Genomic DNA, 21,194 nt, shown 5'->3' with positions numbered 1-21,194 from the left:
ATCAGCCAGGCGAGACGTTTCCTGATCCCTGAATACAACGCCTGCTTTCACAACACGATCACAAACAGACTGAGCGCACTCATTAAAATTATTCAGAAAATATGTAATATCTTGTCAAATGTATCAATACATCACGAATAGTTGTCCGACATCTTAAAATGCCATAAGCCTCCCTAAGCTTGCCACAGTTGTTACAATTGTCTAAACAAATAACACAGATTTCATGGCACAGTAATTAATTTCCAAAAATCATTGACATGTACATTTTTGAGATAGTACTTATATGTTGGAGATTAAATATAATTATAACCTATATCATCAGAAATACCTAATAAATCATCCATACTACACTTATAAGTTACAGTCAGCGATCGCGACGTTATACGTTACAAATAATGTTGTGTTGGTTAATTTATTGAAACTTTTAGTACAAAGTAGTGAAAGGGGCATATATAATGAATTCTACCTTATACAGTATCGCCAGAAACCAATATGCTTATAATAAAAAAAATCACGACAAAATTGGATTTTTTTCGAAATGTGGTTCGACCGAAAGTTTATGACATTGAATGACAATGTCACTTACGGATATAATTTTAGTATACTAGCGTTAACTGTGCATTTTCACACAAAAAGTTAATTCGGCCGCGTTGAACGTGACTAACCATTTCTGTGTCAGGGTGAAGGTTTTTGTGACCTTACCCGCTTGGCTATTTTACTGCGCATGTGCAGGACCGATGATTACTACATTATGCTGGCGATGTGACCTTGGAGAAATGGGTCATCGTTAACTTTTGTACGTATTTGTTTACAGTATACATAAGGTGAGTGCTTTTGCTCCTGTCCTATATATGGGGTGAGAATACCGCCAAAATTAGCTTGGTGTCATTATTTGAACATTGTTTAGTTTTTGGTCTTTATTTGGAAACTTGTTTGGTTATTATTTGGTCATTATTCGGTTATTTGGTCTTTATTTAAACATTATTTTGTGCTTATTCCATTATTGTGTTATTACTGCAGCATCGTATTGCTATTGTTTCATAATTTCAACTTTATTTCTTAATTATTTCTTTAGTGTGTAATTGCTACAATATTATTTTGTCATTGTTTCATTATGTTGCAATTGTGTCGTTATTTAAACATTATCTTGACATTCAATTACCTGACCTACATTAGCTGACCCTGGCATACATGTAGTATTCAATCCATAGTCCCGGGCCGCCTCTCATAAAGCATTGATCGAGATGGCAATGCAGCCTTTGTGAAAGTTATCGGGAATTTCTGAATAATGGTCGTTTCACCAATATCAAGAGAAATGACTGAGGTCGTCAGAGCCTGTCGTGACGCAATATCAAATGCCGCAAACTTGGTTGGAGAATATTACTTCTCCAAATGCGATGACTGATGTGAGGAGGAATTATTACACAGTTCATGACACGGCTGACACGGTTAATATCCGACATGTTAGTGCCATCAAAGTTCTTTTTTTTTAGTTGAACCATGTATTATTCTGATTCTCATTCCCCGGCCTCTCTTATATCAGGTACATATTGACAGACATATTCATGTTATGGGCGTGATTGTTTACGTTCACTCCATTATTGTCAAGATGCCGATATATTTGTACGGCTGATTTGTAGCGCGCCATTCAGTTCATGGCGTTACGAAATCGGATGTCTTCGTTGTTAGCAATGAATTTGTGGGTTTCATTGCCAATAACAATCACATCAGTGTCACGAGAGTTTTTCACCAGCCATGCCTCGCATCTGTAGTAATCACAATTATGCTGTCTTCGAGGTTTTCGTAAATGTCGACTTCCTCTCGCAAAGCAGTTTCACAGTTTCATTTTTTTTTTTTTATTCGATTGCTGTGAATGACTCCTCCGTCAAATTCCCCATATATTACTGGCCAAAGTAGCCTATTCCGACGGTTGACAAAACCCAATTCTGTAGCTGACTAGAAATTTGCTATTTGGTAAGATGGGGAGCTGAGTTCCATCGAAATGCATGCACCCGGTTGCAACGGGTTTACAAAAGTTGCGCCATGAACTAAATAAACAGGGTTGTCCGGTAGCAGAGAAGTGTTGCAGTTGTAACTGTGAAATTTCGCTTGCTGTACAAGCAACTGTGGTTATAAACATCTTGCCAGAAATATCAGTATATGTGGGCGGAATTCATTCGTTTTATCGATCTTTATATATAACCTTTGACTGTTTATAGACTAATGTATGTTTGTGTTTATTCAACATTTATTGACAGTATACTTCTTAGAATCATAATTTCATTTTATGAATGTGATACTATGGGAAACTACTAGTAAGCACACCGAGCACTAATTTGGCCAATATTTGTTCGAATATCGGACTAAATACCGTATTTCTATTGGTTCAATGAGAACACCTCCGCCCTAAAAATGTTACTCGGTCTATAGTTAAGTTTTACGTTTTTGGCACTCGTATTGGATCAGTTGCGTTTTAGTTCACATCTGTAATTCAGATGGGGCGGCACGAAAATTTGCATGGGGAGGATATCTGCTCACAACCTCTAGGGGTCCTGGGCATGCTCTCCTTTCAAAAATGTTAAATCTAGGCCATCTAAACGCTATTTCCTGCATTTTGAGGGGAAATTTTGCTGACACAAAGGGTTTCAGCTTGATTTTGGAGGGGCGACACCCCCAACATTTTCTTCGTGGGGTGAAGCTGCCGCTGTGTATGTATGCTATTGAAGAATAAATCGAGGTTGAGTTTTAGTTTTCACGACGTGTTCGTTTCAGTTTCACTGTTAAGAAGATCGACCCCCCCCCCCCCGCGATCCATACGCGGGTCATAGATTGGACTAAATTCATATCGTTTTCTAACAAAACTAAACCAGACGGTCCTTTTATAAATTGAAATTTTATTAATATCTGCATAGCATTTAACTATTCATGTGTTGAAACCAAATCTGCCCTTGGCCTTAAAACGAGACCCAGTCTAAGATGATATACTGACATGAAGCCCACACCACGGTGTAAACAGCCATAAGACTGTTGAGACTGTTACACATACCATTGGAGTTATAAGATTGGGAAAAGAAAGAAGTACTATTATATCGGTGTCTTACTAGTATACCGGTTCTAGTCGACTCACGAACATCACCCCCTGGTACTTTGATATACATGTATTCAACTCAACGCGGGTCACGTGACTCACCATTTCTCACTATCATGTCAGCGTCAAGGTTGTTGTGATCTTACCCGCTTCGGTATTTTACTGCGCATGTGCAAGACCGATGATTACATTATGCTGGCGATGTGACCTGGGAGAAGCGTGGCATCGTTAACGTTCGTACGTATTTTTTATAGTATACATAAGGTGAGTACTTTTGCTCATGTCCATGCTAAATAGTCTCGTTTACACGTGTATGTCTTATGTAACCACACACGTCCAACTCGTACATGCGATACGTAGGTTGACACCAAAACCGGAAGTACTATCAAAAAACGTTGGTTCGTGATGTGATGTACAAAGTGTATATGGAACGAAGTGACTGTGCGACTATATGGTCGATTTACATGCGTCCAATATGAAAGTTAGTATAACTGCAGTCACCGGGTTAATATTCCATGTACACGTCAACAGGCATCCGTGTGATGAACTCGGCTGAAGCTAGCAGACACTCCCAGCAGACAGGGGAAGCTAGCGGAAACACTAGCATCCACAGTTTATCAGGCATAACAATGCTTTGAATCAAAGTTTATCACATCTTTTTGCATCACGTAATCATAGTTTGACATCAATATATTAATTTAAATGGCTAATATTCATTTAAACAGAGAAATTCTAACAAATGTACTCACTCCCCCTGAAAGTGTTTCTCTATGTGCGTGTATATAAACACTATTCCCAATATCTTATTGAAAATATTGAGTGTGCACCTTATCCACTTATATGCTATGAAACATACATGTATTGATTACAATTTATGATAGGTGACATTTAATAATTAGCAGACAATTTCAAAATGTGGAAATCATAATTATGGTTTAACTGCCCTGTGGTTAATGTGCGCACTCAATATTTTTATTGGGCACCGATCACAAATTGTAGTAAATACATGTATGTTTCATATCACATAAGTGGTTAAGGTGCACACTCAATAGTTTTACTGTAATTATTGACTTAATTAGTGTCTGCTAACAAATAGGACAGTTTTACCATAATTATGATTTCCATATTTTAAAATTGTCTGCTAATTATTAAATGTTTTCTATCACAAATTGTAGTCAATGCATGTATGTTTTATACCACACAAGTGAATAAGGTGCACACACAATATTTTTACCGTAATTAGTGACTTAATTAGTTAGTGTCTGCTAGCAAATAGGGCTGTTCAACCATATTTATGATTTCCATATTTTAAAATTGTCTGCTAATTATTAAATGTCACCTATCACAAATTATAGTCAGTACATGTATGTTTCGTACCACATAAGTGGTTAAGGTGCACACTCAATATTTTTACTGTAATTTGTTACTTAATTAGTGTCTGGTAGCAAATAGGGCAGTTTTACCATAATTATGATTTCCATATTTCAAAATTGTTTGCTAATTATTAAATGTCACCTATAACAAATTGTAGTCAATACAAGTATGTTTCGTACCACATAAGTGGTTAAGGTGCACACTCAATATTTTTACTGTAATTTGTTACTTAATTAGTGTCTGGTAGCAAATAGGGCAGTTTTACCATAATTATGATTTCCATATTTCAAAATTGTTTGCTAATTATTAAATGTCACCTATCACAAAGTGTAGTCAATACATGTATGTTTCGTACCACATAAGTGGTTAAGGTGCACACTCAATATTTTTAATACAATATTGGGAATAGTGTTTATATACACGCACATAGAAATACACTTTCAGGGGAGTGAGTTCTTTGTTAGAATTTCTTTGTTTAAATGAATATTAGTCATTTACATTAATATATTAAACTCAAACTATGATTACTTGATGCAAAAGATGTGATAAACTTTGATTCAAAGCATTATTTTGCCTGGTAGACTGTAGCTGCTAGTGTGTCTGCTAATTTCCACTGTCTGCTGGGAGTGTCTGCTAGCTTCAGCCGAGTGTACGATGATGTTGACTACACATAAGTGCTCATACCACTAATTGAAACTCCATTAACGACAATGTTATCACAAGACAAGATTGCTAAATGAAAATAATAAACAAAGTTAAAAACATGGCTCAAAAATGGGTAATTAACATGCCAGTAATCAACCACATGAAAAAAACTAACATGTTGGCCAGCTCAAACTCTTGCAAATCTCAGGTAAACAAAACACACCTACTGTATTTGGATTGCATCTAGAGAAATCACTGGAAAAACGCCAAGATTAGAACATCCAAATACATACAGAATAAACCCAAAGGTACACAGCCGCTAAGTAGTACACAAAAGACCACATGTTGGTCTCACCTTTGACCCAGGTGATCACGCCTCACACAGGGAGCACCTGAGAAAAAAATTTATTTTATTTATTTATTTATTTATTTATTTATTTATTTATTTATTTATTTATTTATTTATTTATTTATTTATTTTTTTATTTATTTATTTCACCAGAATGACCATTATTACAGAACTTATAAACAAAATACAATAGTAGTAATTCTGGTGTGGACCATGGAAATAGTCCTTATGGACTAGTACAGTCCATGGCCCAGACTGTCAAGTAGAAATTGACAATGGTTAAAAAATTTCATTGGTTCTTGCAAGGCATTGGTTGTTTAGTGGCATAAGACCTATAGTCATGATGTTCGGAGTGTGGGTGGATGGATAGATGTGGGCGACTTATTCCCCAAAACGCTGAACCGTTTTACTTGATTTTAAATGCTTTGATGAATGTAGATTGAAATTTGAAAAGTCGATCCGCCAAAAAATATGCAAATTAGCTACAAAAAACTTAAAATTCCTGAATGACTTCTACTATATGCGACAAGAAGCAATCATTAAACTTCAATGATGCTTCATTATAATGCGCTGACCGGATAAAATTTCAGTTCAAACACAGGGAGTTGGACAAACTTATGTATTTTAATGAATTATTAAATAATAAAATGTTATATAACTTTTCTTTTCTTTCTTACCTCCTGGTATAAATTTCAAGTAATCACTGATCTGTGTTTATACCACTCTTCCCTTTATCACAATCTTTGTTACGCGCTAATGTTATATGCAAATTTTAACGCGCGATGTAGACACACCCTATAGTAAAACATCCCAAGGGTTGAAACTCGCCAGAACTGTGGCATAAAATCATGCATTCGAACCTTTCAAAGTACGTTTTCTTTACATATATGGCATCTGTAATGACATGGATGGTATTAGAAAGTGACACAATTGCATTTGCACTTGAATATTTGTCGAATTAAATCTCATTGCGATCGAGCGACATAGCAGGAGCACAACCGTAAAGCCGGAAACCGGATGTTGCGATCTTTGACCTCTATCGCAAAGAATGACTCGTATATTGTTGTGTCACATAATCAGAAGTAAACAATTTTCCCATGAATTGTGCTGCTGCTATTTTGATTATTTTCATTATAAAGATCTCGAAGAGCAACGCGAACGACATTTGAAGTAGAAACCATTTTACAGAAGAGTCACTGATTCATTGAAGTTGCGTCGCGTCGGAGATTACACTCGCCGGATTTAAATTTCGCGTGCAGCATTTCTTGTTTATTAATGCATCTCATGAATAAATTAAATTCCCACCCGCTTTACGGTTGTGCTCATGCCGCAGTCCTGACACGTTTCAAACCTTGGGATATTTTACTATAATAGGGTGTGTCTACATCGCGCGTTAAAATTTGCATATAACATTAGCGCGTGACAAAGAGTGTGTTAAAGGAAAGAGTGGTATAAACAAAGATCAGTGATTACTTGAAATCGATACCAGGAGGGGGGGGGGGGGTAAAAGAAAAGATATATAACATTTTATTATTTAATAATTTATTAAAATACATAAGTTTGTCCAACTCCCTGTGGTTTAAATCTGTTTGTGTAACTAATATATAACAGTGTTATGCACTACCCTACTCCCAAATGAAATGCCATTTTTGGGGGGCCAAAAATAGTTGAACGAAAGGCCATTTTATTTGGAAGTGCCACTGTTATCGCACCATGTCATGTACGTTATTGTTTCTTAGGATGTCACAAATTTTTCAAAACGTGCTACCATATTGTGCATAATGCTACAAAAAAAGCACCTATATTGCAAGTCTAATGTATGTATACCCTGGGTTTATATTAAATACAGTATGTTTTCCTATATATATACCCGGTATATATATATATGCATGAAATAGTAAATACAATATGTACTTCAATAGCGTAAATTCACATATATAATAGCCCAATACAATACATAACAACTAATATATATAACATTGTATAAATGAAACTAATATTTAGGATCCTGGATCAATAACATGTATAGCACATAATGTAAAGTAGTCATGCTAAAACGAAGTACTATTCCAAATTATTCCTCATGTTTATATAAATGTGTAACAATACACTGAGCCACAATGATATGTGGGTATTATACATGTTTTATAAATATAATAATGTTTGAAATCCAAATGGTTGTTAGAAATCCAACCGGCCAATCTAGCAATAATGATAATAATATAGCTTCATATAAATCGTCGTCCAGATAGATGCATATTCTTTATTTTTCCCCATATCTCCATAAACCCTTGGTAGTCTGGAAACACATACTTACATATGCACAAACAACAAAATTACATTGATACTTTGTCTAATATGGATTCAGCTGGTTAACGTAATGTGTGATGTGCCTAGACAGAACAATTCTACTTGAATTAATTGTAGAATCTGGATCATCTGACCATGTATGATAGAAACTGTTCAGTCATCATCATGTGGGGAGAACATGTTATATATTGTCTAACAATTGTAATAAACTGATCATCATTGCAGGCTATTCATTTATTTCTTGCAGGGCTTGTTTTCCAACCAAACTGAAATATTGCATCCAAACGTCAGGTTGGTCAGTGTTGATACTGAGATAACTAAGATACTAAAATACATAAGATGTCGATTGAAACGGAAACTACGTCATCGATTGGTGCGGACGAATCTGATGAGGTAAAAGAAATCATCCAGCATCTAAAGCTTGTACAACATACTGAAGCCGGGTATTTCAGGGAGACGTTTCGATCGGGAGCTGAACCGATGGCCTCCAAGGGAATAACAGATGCTGGCGGTAGATCAGTATGTACCAAGACCAATGCGACAGGCCAGCTTGTAGCATGCGGAGCAACTGAAGACCAACGTAATTTGTGTACTTCTATTTACTATCTGCTAACGCAATGTCATCCTGCAGAATTCTGGCATAAGCTGGAAGGGCACGATATCGTGCGATATCACCACGCCGGCGGGTCATCTGCGGTGTATAACATCACGCCAGATGGAACACTCACTGTACGTCGCCTTGGCATAAATTTCAAGAAGGGAGATACACCACAAGTGGTCACTCCGGGTAACTGTTGGGAGGCATTGGTGTTAATCGAAGGGGCCTGGGCATTACAAGGTGAAGCCATGTCACCAGGGTTCGACTATCGCGATTTCGTCATGGCAACCTCTAATTTGGCAGAACAATTTCCGGAACATAGAGAGATTGTGCTTAAATATTTGAAACCAGAAAGATGAAGTATTATCATTGATGGCAAATTGTTCTGGGAATTGTTTGATTATTATTGGTTTGTGGTTAATACGAGTACACACTATGCGTTTAAGTCTTTTAGTGTCTGTTAGTTCATATATATAGATATAATATCATCATTCCATCTGAGAGTTAAGATTTCACTAAAATCGAGGACAATTCATTATATTTTTTGTTATTAAGCACTTTTGATACAGGTTTTAGTCTCTGTACCACACATTATAATGTTTGCACTACGGCAATGATGAATAATAAAAAATGAAAAATTTGGTATGGTTAAACTCGCATCAATACAAAATGCAGATTTTATGTGGATGATTGCATTTATTGTAGCACAGTTTGGGTAATGTTTGCAATGCGTCATACAGGCAGTGTATGGCACAACTGGCCGACAAAAATAGTCTCATTTGCGTAATTTATTATTCATGAGTAATGAAAAAATTGTTCGTTTCAGTAAAACTTTGCAAAAATGCTTTCCAATAGCCAACATGGTAGTTCTAAATTGATTGATGATATCGTTACGAGCTGAAACACTTGTTACCAAACGCTTCAGCGTGGTATTAAGATTTTGTTTTCAGGCTTGGGTGGTACCAAGGTGGAAAATGGTTGCACATATGGGGGGTAATTCCTGGAATTGCAATAGAGAGGGTTCAGGCCGAAATACATATATATAGTGTTTCCATGTTTTGTCTGATATTTCTGTGGTATTCTGCTGCTGTAAATAATGCAAGATTTGTTCCGAAATTCAGTATGTTGTGTGCACTCCAGGGTTATTCGTTTTATGCTCAAAACACCCCTATTTTTTAATGGCAGAGTCGAATAGTTTCACTCCCACTGGGAAATCTGCATTGTTACTTGAATGAGAGCTAACTAAACACATTTTCCAGACCGGCGAAAGTGTATGCAACAGCCAATTTTAACAGCCTGTCACGTGATTTTAGTCTGAATGTCAACATCAAAAGAGGCTAATCCATTTACGCAGGTATAACTGGGAATAGAATATGTGAGGGATTGTATCAACAGAGATGTGTATAATGAAAAGTAACATCTATCCTTCTTTTGCATCGCTGAGCATTTCTGTTTTAGTATACAGGTTTGAAAATGTTGAATTTGCATGATTTGCAATGTGTTTTCTTTACTGAAACTCCCCTATTGATCGAATCTCGGGTTTGAAAGAGAACGGCACACCACGTGATTCGTTTGAATACAATGGTGAAGGCACGCAAGCATGACTTACGTTGTCAGCAGTAGTCGCTGAGCTTCACGCTACAACTTGACTTGTGATGTTGCTTGTTAGCCGTGGATTGAATTAATCTTGATTACCGGTTAAAATGTTGCTTATTTGGCATTGGTGATCTTTATTTGGAACTGGGTAACGTCGCCAGCAGAAACCTCCTGGGATTTTGATGTTGATGGTTGCGCCTCCATGGCAATCGCTAATTTTACTGCGGGTGGATCTTCCAAGAGCCCTTCGGGGTTTATAAAACTCATTCATTCATACATCAAGTTCTCTCAATCGTAGTAGTCCATGTGATGTACACCTAATATGCCAAACATGTTGCTGAACGATTTTGCCAATGAAAACAAGCCGGTTGGCGATCCACTCCACTAAAAAAAAACTAGCAATATGTTTTCGGCTGTTGCCATGGTAGGACATGAACGTGAAGCTAACGTCGGTTTATAACTAAAACCGGGCACCGTATACAAAGTTCGCAAAAAAACATTCAGTCCTCAGAAGTCATTTTATTTTATTGCTAGGACGTATGCTGTTGTTAGGGATTGGTCAGTTACTTCGGTCTGGGGGTGGATCAGTAGGGGGGTTACCCTGTTCTTGATTTTGCGAATGGGGGGGTCACCCTGTTTTCCACAATTCACACACGCGCTTATGCATATATTTTTTTAAATTTTATTTCAGAACAATAGATTAAAAAGTTAATCGTACAAATGTGTTCTTAATAATAACTATTACCCATATTGCCTATAAATTTGTTGATGCAAAAAATGTTATAGGCTAAATATTTTGGGGTTGAAGTTGACAAATAACTAACAGATTATGCAATGCGGCAGAGCCCCATGCAATTATACAGTTAAGTTTTGAACACATCCCAAGTCCATGTGATATCAGATTATTTTATTTAAAGTCTGAAGTCACCATTGTATAAGATATTTACTGGATTTATCCAATTGTAGCTGGAGACGGAAAAACACAGCAATTAGTACAAAGAGCAGTGACAGTTTTTGTTCAGCAAATCAAAAAAGTTAAATGGATTCATGTATATAAATAAATAGTTTTTTTTGTTTTTTTAACTTTTAAATATGCATATTTTGCTCTGTAAAATACCAAAATCCAACACAAATTTATACAAAAATCAAAGTGTCCTTTGTTTTCATAAGCACAGACTGTGCTTCAGGTGTAAAGCTTTCCTGGTCTACAAGATATGAAAGATATATTAAATCCAAATTAGTTTTCAAACCGCCTAGATTCAAATCCTCTTTTCCTATCTTATAAGGGCGTTTATCAAGTGAGTACTCCACAGCTTTGTTTTTATTTACTATCTTTAGCAGCATAGATTTCCCTACTTCCTGCAGCCTTTTCTGTAGTCGTTTTTTGGCTTTATGCTTCCCCTCCCCTCCTAAGGTGACTGGTCTATTAAATGCAAACACTAAAAATTACGGCAAACCACGATATTTTCAATGCACATCATACATTTTGTAATCATGTCAGAGCCAAAACTGTTAATGTTTCTTTGTTTTTCGGGGGGGGGGGTCAGCATGTTTTAAAATATAATGTCAGGGGGTCGCCCACTTTTTGTTGTTGATAGGGGTGGGTCAACTGAGATTTACAGCTGACAAAATGGAATCTGCCGACCCCCCCCCCCCAGGCCAGAGTAACTGAACAATCCTTTAAATTTATTAATTCCAACCGATAGTATTTTCTAGATTGCAGGCAGCATTTACAGTTCATTCAAAGTTCAAAGTTGCGTCGGGATTACGTTGATACAGTGTAACAATGTCGACGTCGGTGATCTCTTACCGGTGTGCAACGTAGCCAAAATAAAAGACATGAATACAAGACTAGTGGGAGGTAATAAATTTGGGGTCGAAAGTATTCAAAAAACAGTTTTTGGCTGTTGCCATGGTAGCTGTGGACCAGGATTGTTTTGCCAATTAGTGACGGTACGACCTGCCTGTCAATTATAAACAAAATTAGCCAAGCCAAAAAAAATCTCAGTAAATTGTTGCCCACACTCAAGCGGATTTGAATGAGCTACGTCCATGCTTTTTAATCATAGAAATGTAGGTTGTGATACATTTGGCGTGAAGGTATTAAAAAATTCAGTTGTTGGCTGTTTCCATGGAAACGGTGGTCAGAATTTGTTTTCAGATTTTACCAATAGTAACTTTGTGCCCACACTCAAGCTGAGCAAAATGAGCTATGTCTGAGGTGTTGTATCCACAATTTGTAGGAGATACATTTCCTGATAACTAGGGTGAAGGTGTGACCTACCTGCTAAGTTTGAGCGAAATCGGCCAAGCCAAACAAATCACAGAAGAATTAATACGTGAAAACACTAGAAATCCCACACACACACAGATACACAAAATTAAAGTGATTTTAAGGGCAATCCAAGTGGAGCGAATCGCCAATACCATGTTCATTTGCATATTGACCGTGAAAATACCAAAAACATCATTGCATGGGTGATATGCAAATTAGTTTTAGTCAAAATACGTTACTGCTTAGAAGTATCATTACTGTTGTTCAAATTTCATTTCACTCGGCAAATATATTCATGTATCCAAACGTAAAGTATCGTACTTCTAAATATTGTTTATTTCTGCTATGTTTCAAAAAACGCTACTCTTGAACGGACTACTTTATTCGCTCTCAGACCTCATTTGCATATGGGGTGTGGAAGTACCGATTTTGATTTCAGGGACGAATCAAAATAAACTGCAGTATATATGTAATAATGTGGAATACTTCCTTTCACTGTGAACATTTTTCCGCTAAAATAAATTCCAGTGAAAATGCCATTTCCCTCATACTCTATTGAGACTTGACACAGCACAGTGAAAATTTGATTCACACCGTATGCTTGAAAACTTTTCATCGAAAATAAATTAAGTGAAATTCTGTGTGATTTCATGAGAGTTGAAAATGAAAAAATTATATGACGCCCAACCCTACCACTCCATACACAATGTAACCACACCTCAAAAACATCCTTTCACCAGTGTATTCTATTTGAATTCAGGAGAAATTTAAATAAACAAATTATATGACAACGAACTTAATTATAATTTCAACCTCTAGTTCAGCACTGATTAAATAAACTACCTCGTCTTTATGCCAACTTGAATTGAAGTTATTCAATGCCTACACCAGTGACTTCAAACTCTATGTTTCAATTTCACTTGCTATTAATTGTATGGAAGTGCCAGTCTTTTATTTTCTATTGTAATGTCAATTTCTTGTGATTACTCGGAAAATGAAGCTGTAACCACAGACCACAGTGCTGCAACTAAATCCTGGTATAAGCACCGGTTAGGCAGTCTTGAACTATGCATGTGAAGCCAGCTGAGAGGTATATCCAATCCTATAGATTTCTCATTGTTTGGTAACTATTTGCTGCAAATGCAACAAAAATCAATATAAAAATATTACCCACACAGCATTCTACAGGTTACTTGTATAAAAGAGATTTTGAGACGTGTTCCTGATCAGTATGGCAAACTGTTGAAAGTAAGTTTTATTTTAATGTGATCGTAGCATATTACGAAATTAATGGAGGATGCAGATGCACGTTGATATTTCACTCTAAAATTATTGTTCAAAATTTCGTATGTTTCAACAACAGTAACTTAATTAGTATGCATTTTGAGAAATCACTATCAGCAATAAAAGCATGCTTTGGAACTAGTAGCGCCAAACTGATTGTCGAGTGAATTGTTTGACAATAGACGCAATTTTATGGTATGTACATTTCTATGTAATGTTTCTAAGTTTCGTTATTATTCCGTAAAGAAATCTCTGAAGTGATTTTATCTATTTGTAAAAGGAACACTGTTCATCCAGATCGGATGGCGTCCTCTCAGGCCAAATCCCCCCCCCCTTCGGCATGCAAGCTATTTTCTCGCTAACGTACACGCCATTTGATAAATTAGTATCGCGTACGCTTTGCACATTTGACTAACTATTATTGCCAATTGTGCAATTTAACAGTGTAAACCTGCCAAACGTGCAGCACTCCCTACAGTCCGAGGCACCAGTGCAGGACATGCAAGGCTGTAGTCTGGAGCTTGAATACGAAACGTTCAAATTAAAAAAAAATGGCAATCATTTCAAAGATGGGAAGCGTGCATGTTTTCCATTGATAATTAACGTGCAAATTAACATTGTATCGGTCATAAATAGTGATCATAACTCATGGCCCAACCGTACTTAAAAGCACAGACCTTAAAAAATGCGGGTTTCATTGCTTCCATATATTCAAGTTATATTCTCCTATCAAATTTCCCCAGTTTTGCTAATAGTTAGAATGATGCCTTAAATATTACATTCGAAGTAATACAAACAAATCCTGGCACTTGGATTGAAATTAAAATATCATAGAATGTTGTCGTTTGTACATTACTCTCTCTTACGAAATGGCGAAGATTCCAATCGTATGGATCTTAGTCTAGTAGAAGAAATATACGTATAATAAACTAATATATTTAATAACCATGTAAATTGGCATGTATAAAGCTTACGAATAAACTGGACATCCCGGCGAATAGGGCGCTCGATCGGGGGATTTGGGATGCTCGGTCATCAGCCGATTGAATCAAGATCGTGCACGACTTGCATAGTAAAGTTCGGCTGATGAATGTAAGACGTTTCGGACCGGATTTTTTTTTCACGTTTATTTATATTTGTTCACTAGATTTGTTGCAAGCACAACATATAGCAATTATAGCATTATCAATACAAGTAAATCTTATGACGTCATTACATTCTTGGTAACCAGTATGCAAATGTCTGATATCGCTCACCGCGTACTAGCAGTTTGCATTGTTACTGATACAAGTCATCTAAAGATTTATTTTAGACCTGATGAAAAAACTATTCTCAACCCCCATGAGCGTGTTAACATAGAGGCGTCCATAGTGCAATAATGAGATTAATGTACCACTACTACTGAAGAAATTGTATGTGAAATATTTCACCTAGTTCGTTTGAAATAACTTGAATTTCTATTCGCATATACTTTACCAACACATGTAAAATTTTACTTTTTATAAATCGCGCCCTCTAGCTATGGGAGTTTCTGTGATGAGGTCAACATGACCTATATATATATATATATATATATATATATATATATATATATATATATATATATATATATACAATGTAGATGAAGGCAAGCGGTCAAATAGACAACTGTTATTGCGTCATCTAGTCTTCAGTGACATCTCTCAAAAACCCGGACAACAGACTATAATGATGAGTTGAAAAAGTTTCGTGCCGCCCATTCACGTCACATAAACACTTCGTCACTAGCAGGCGGTGAGTTGCACGACGCGACTAGTTGCGTTATGTTCTCATTTAAAACATCAATAATTCATTACTACAGAAATTTGTCTTTTTTACGGCAGATAAAAAAATATTATGGCTTAATTACTATACATATGTATATATATATAACTTGTGCATGGTGTCAAGTGTTTTTATTTGTTGTTAAAATGGTTGTAAGTAGTATTCTTGAACTACGGTTTTTGATCGGTGTTTTCTACGTACACGGAAATCAATATATGGTTTTCATGTTATGCAAAACACCGAACGCTCTGAAAATCACACAGAAAGTAGATAGCTACTACTTATTTACTAGTACACTACAGTGTGATTGCGCCAAATTGCGTCTCCCGTTTTAAGTTATTTCTAAGCGCGCAAACTTTTCTAATCATTATTCATATACCACGAATTTTCACGATTAGGTGTAGCGTGCCCTACGAGTCAGGTCACTTTAAAGATGGCGATGCAAACATGGTTGTTGGATATGCTCGTGCTATCTCATTGGAAATTCAGTTTCTTTCTTGAATATTTGCGATAATATTTTTCTGTCAAGAATTTTAGTTTAGTTGTGCAGTTTTTTTTAAATAGTTTTTTTTTGTTCCATTGAATGTAACTGTTGTCTCTCCTGACTTTTTGTATGTGCAAATTGCACGTGCTAGTGCTGTCACATAGTGCGTTTAGTTGTGCAGTTTAGCTTCGAGGCGTACGACATGGACGAAAGATCTTGTCTAATACTATCTGCAGTTCTCTCGACAACGATAGGGTGACGATGTCGTACTCGTTAACAACAATGCCTGAAACGCCGACCGAAATTGGATACAATAGAAAATTTTGCCATAGCCCGCAAATAATAAATAATAATATGACGGTGTCATAACGCGCGTCTCAGCGTGACTTCTAATCGGCCACCGGACATTTAAAAATTCAAAAAACACATGCACTGCCGTTTTGGGGTAATGTTTGTCTTTTGGATGGCTTAGATGATATGCCAATTTAGATAATAATAGTTTTATTTGTAAACACCCAGTATATTGTAGAACAATAATATTCTTAATGTGTTGATTGTTGTGTTGTTTAAATGTAAGTTCCTCCATTATGTTCTGTCTTTGTTCAGAAATATCCAAAATTATAAATTTATTCTCTTAAGAATCTTGGGCCATTGGTATGCACATTTTTATATTAATTAGTGAAAGCATTCATAAAAATCAAATATTCATTTTTGGTCGTAAATCTTAGATCGTGGCCGAATCAATAACAACAAGCCACCTTGTGTTGATTTAGTAAACAGAAGTACGTGTTGCTGTAACTTTGGGAAAAATTGGCCATTTACATTTCACCCATCAATCAAAGAAAGCTTAGAAAGAACTCCCATGTGCTGAGAGTATTGGAGACACATTAAATATAATTCGAAATTACTTAGCTGAAAACTAATTATGCAAATCAGAAAATTAATATGACCAGATTTGAGTGTAAAACTAATGAGGTCTGCGCAATGTAACAGAACCAAAAAATTATGAATTATTATGCTTATTAGGGAATTAATATGAACAGATTTTTACCCCAAACTAATTAGGTTTGTACATTGTCCTAGAGCATCTTTGTACTAAGTTTCATTGAAATGGAATAATTAACACCGCGAAAACTCCAAAATTTCGACCCCTCTAAAAATTTGACCGCCTATTTATTTGCCGGGTTTCGGTGTTTTATTTACCTCCAAATTTTCGACTCCACTAAAAATTGCCGACTCATTCTTATTCGAAAATTGCGACCAGTTTTAGTTTTCCCCCAAACGAAAAAAAAACCGATGTGAGCGTTCAAACGGGACCTTCCTCAAAGGCATGAATCCGGGTTTCTGATTGACTGAGAGATTTTTATTTTATTGGTAACGAAAATATATTCTAAATAAACGAAGTTTCAAATAAAAACGAACACAAAAATCTCGGCATGCTGCGTTTCTGAATTGTTGATTATTACTGTACTCAGTAGTGATTATAATAATGTACACAAAATAAATTTGTTGAATGGTTATGAAATACAAATAAAAGTCAACTTAGTTTCATCGTAAGCGAATGATTCCGGTCTCGTATAAACGTTTGATGCTGTAGGATATCCGCCATGTTCTCTTAGGTCAAATAGGTCAAATCGCTAATTAACCAATCAAAAAGCTGGATGATGCGAAAACGGCATGATTTTTTTTAAATAAAAAAATTAGTTGTTTTTAAAAAATAAACTGGTCATCTGAAGAATAATTTAACATTGTTCACAGTGATAACAGCTCATTCTCGAAAGGAAGCTTACCCGCTCACGCTAGTCACGATAAAAATCATACACGTGTACTCTTGAATAGACAGACGTCAATGACTACGGTAAAACTTAGACTCTATTTTAGCCGGCAGGATTGATTGAAATGTCCGAAAAATGACGCCAAAATACACCTTAAAAGTCCCATTTTATTTTCTTAAATCCCATTATATTTTTTAATCCAAGGGCGAATTTACGGCAGAATTTGGTCCCTCAAATCACCGGTACGGTGCTCAAATAAGGGACACGTGAGCTGTGATTCTAACCGGATACATTGCACTGGGTCGGGGAGATCGTTTGCTAAACTTCCATGTATCTTTTGTCCAATGGGTACCTGTACTTCGAACATTCACAAGTTTTCCTAGGTAGTGCGAGACAGCTTTGTCTTTTGACCTATTAGTTTTGTGCTGACCTCTTCTCCGCGTCTTGATGTTTTGTTTTGCTTGTCATAATACTCACTGATTGATGACTTTGTTTAGATTTTGAGTTACAACTCGGCCACGACCTTTGCTTTTACCGTGAAACATGAGGAAGTTTACGTCAATTGACGGACATTGCATTTTTTAAAAACTAATGAAGCACACTGTCTATCATCCCCATTTTTTTTTGCTGATTTCTATTCTGAAAAATTCGACCGTCCGAAAATGCACCTTAATTTTGACTCTAAAAACACGTCACATTTCTAACACAAATTATTTAAAACCAGTCGAAATTTTGGAGTTTTTACGGTACTTTAGATATCAGTGTGAAAGATTAAAATTGGTTAATTATGCAAATTAGGTAATTAATATGTACAGATTTTAACCCACAATTATTCAGGTCTGTCTATTGTCCTACAGCATCCATGTACATTCATTGATATGTGATGTATAGTACCTGAGATATCAGTGTGAAAGTTGGTTAATTATGCAAATTAGGTGATTAATATGCACAAATATTTACCGGAAACTAATTGGGTCTGCATAATTCTAGATTCATTGAAATATGATGATTAGTACTTTAGATATCAGTAGAAAAGCTGAAAATTAATTATGCAAATTAGGTAATTAATATGCACAATTATTTACCCTAAAACTAATCAGGTCTCTGCATAGTCCTAAAGGATCTATGTACCAAGTTTCATTGAAATGCGATGATTAGTACTTGAGATACCCGTGGAAAAGCTGAAAATTAACTAATTATGCAAATTAGGTGATTAATATGCACAAATATTTATCGAAAACAATCAATCTCTGCATAGTCCTTGAGTATGTAAGTACCAAGTTTCATTGAAATGTAATGCTAACTACTTATATCAAATGCTGAAAATTAATTAATTATGCAAATTAGGTAATTAATATGTACTGATATTACCATAAAAACTATCAGGTCTGTGCAGTGTCGTATGACATCTATGTACCAAGTTTCATTGAAATGTGATGATTAGTACTTGAGATATCAGTGGAAAAACCGAAAATTGACTAATCATTATGCAAATTAGGTAATTAGTATCCACGGATTATTACCAAAAACTAATCAAAACCTAGCATTAGTTCAGAGCATCTATGTACCAAGTTTCATCAAAATCCAATGAGTGGTTGTTTAGATATCAGTGGAACAGTCATGGAACCACTAAAAAATAGCTAATTATCATGCAAATTAGGTAATTAATATGCACGGATTTTTACCAAAAATTAATCAAATCTGCGCATATGTTCAGAGCATCTATGTACCAAGTTTCATCAAAATCCAATGAGTGGTTCTTTAGATATCAGTGGAACAGTCATAGAACAGCTAAAAATTAGCTAATTATCATGCAAATTAGGTAATTAACGAGCATGGATTTTTACCAAAACCTAATCAAATCTGCGCATTGGCCCAGAGCATCTATGCACCAAGTTTCATCAAAAACCAATGTATGGTTCTTGAGATAGCAGTGGAACAGTCGGACACACATACACACATACACACATACACACATACACACATACACACATACACACATACAGACACACTAACTGCAAAGACTCCCATTTTGTGCTTCGCACATGGGAGTCAAAAATTTAGATGAATTTAAACGAACTTTATAAGGGACGGTGTATTGCGTAATTTTCTGCAGTCGGGAATACCCAATACCCAATACAATGCCAGCACACACCGTAATCAGATATGCAAATAAGACAGATTGGCACCAATCTTACGCATTGGGTGGGTTCGACTTAATATATGCATGTCTCATAATTGTTTATTATATTATAGAGATCTGCAACATTGGAATCACTGGTTTGGTGTTACTCACGTAGTTCAACATGGACGTACAAGTTCCCCCAAATGAACCATTGAAGATTCAAAAAATTATCCAAACATTCCAGTTGATACCACACCAAGAAGGAGGATATTTCAGAGAAACATATCGATCGGGTGCTAAACCCATGGCGTCACATGGACTAACTGACGAGAGTGGCGATGTGATGATACCCGGTGGAGACAGAAACTCAGTGCGTAATGTCTGCACATCCATAATCTATTTAATGACGAAGAATTCTCCTATAGCTTTCCTACATCAAAATAAATCCGATATTGTGAGGTATCACCAGGGTGGTGGGACGGTTCTGGTTTATACAGTTTCACCTGACGGCAGACTTCATCAGCATAGACTGGGCATGGATTTCAATGCGGGAGATGTTCTACAATTGGTGACTCCCGGTGGCTTCTGGGAAGCCTTGGAGCTTGTTGGTGGTGACTGGGCTTTACAAGGGGAAGCTGTGGCCCCTGGGTTCGACTACCGTGACATGACTCTAGGAACAAAGACAACACTTTTACAGTTTTCTGAGGAAATTAGAGATATTTTACAATTTTACATTCACTGTTAAACAGTTGAGTACAATGACAGCGCCTTGATTTCGCAAACTCAGGACAGTATGAGATTGTGTTTTATTGCTAGAGATATGGTACAAATGTGAATACACGAAAGAAAATACATTCTGTCTATACAAATACTTGTTCAGAGGATAATTTAACATTATTTTACCCCATTACCATTTCGCTTAACTTATTTACACTTGGTATTCAAATGACACATGGTTAGTAACTGATTTACGGCATTTTGTTTGTCTTTCACAAGTGTTCTGCTTGTTTCTTAGATATATTTTTTTTCAAATTTGGCATCAATACTAGATGTACTGAATTGAATGTTTTTGTTTTTTAGAATAAAAATTTAGCCGATAAATAAAAGAAAAACATCATCAAATTTGAACATGTCATCAACTGTCACTCAGGCATTCCTGTGCCAATTTCGTTCAACTTGGTATGAGCATCACTCATTGTGAATCACTGGTGCAAGTTTGTTTCGTTCCAACAGGTGACTTTTTGACAAAAGAGGAACAAAAATCAACATTCGAACATGAAAAGTTGCTTAGGCATGGCTAGACCGATTTCAATGCAACCATATAACCACAGTGTTTTGCATTGTTTGTAATAATCTAATTCCATCATTTTCTTTCAATAACACAGATGTCATGATTTATTTCTATGTGTCTAGAGATGGATCACTGATGTTAATAGCTGGTTTATATCATTCAACACCTTACCATAACCTGTCATCATTTAGGTTTAT

The 21,194-nt window shown here is 36.0% G+C and overlaps 1 protein-coding gene across 2 annotated transcripts; it reads left to right on the top strand.

Moving 5' to 3' along the window:
* Positions 1-3,208: 3,208 nt before the first annotated feature.
* LOC100378693 (uncharacterized) lies at positions 3,209-20,575 on the top strand. Of its 2 annotated transcripts, none has more exons than XM_085505070.1 (2): positions 3,209-3,352; positions 8,014-9,017. In XM_085505070.1, exon 2 carries the CDS (start codon positions 8,106-8,108, stop codon positions 8,721-8,723), a length of 618 nt encoding a protein of 205 aa, XP_085361196.1. In that variant the 5' UTR covers positions 3,209-3,352; positions 8,014-8,105; the 3' UTR covers positions 8,724-9,017. The 2 variants fall into 2 exon arrangements, with proteins under 2 accessions (XP_085361196.1, XP_002740816.1); XM_002740770.4 differs by lacking the exon at positions 8,014-9,017 and adding an exon at positions 19,838-20,575 and having other exon boundaries at positions 3,224-3,352.
* Positions 20,576-21,194: the final 619 nt, after the last annotated feature.

The sequence above is a fragment of the Saccoglossus kowalevskii genome, chromosome 11 (assembly GCF_978046115.1).
Source record: "Saccoglossus kowalevskii chromosome 11, keSacKowa6.1, whole genome shotgun sequence".
In the NCBI taxonomy this organism is placed as follows: domain Eukaryota; kingdom Metazoa; phylum Hemichordata; class Enteropneusta; family Harrimaniidae; genus Saccoglossus; species Saccoglossus kowalevskii.
Note: the sequence above shows the minus strand (reverse complement) of the source record. Positions and strands in the feature narration are given on the sequence as shown.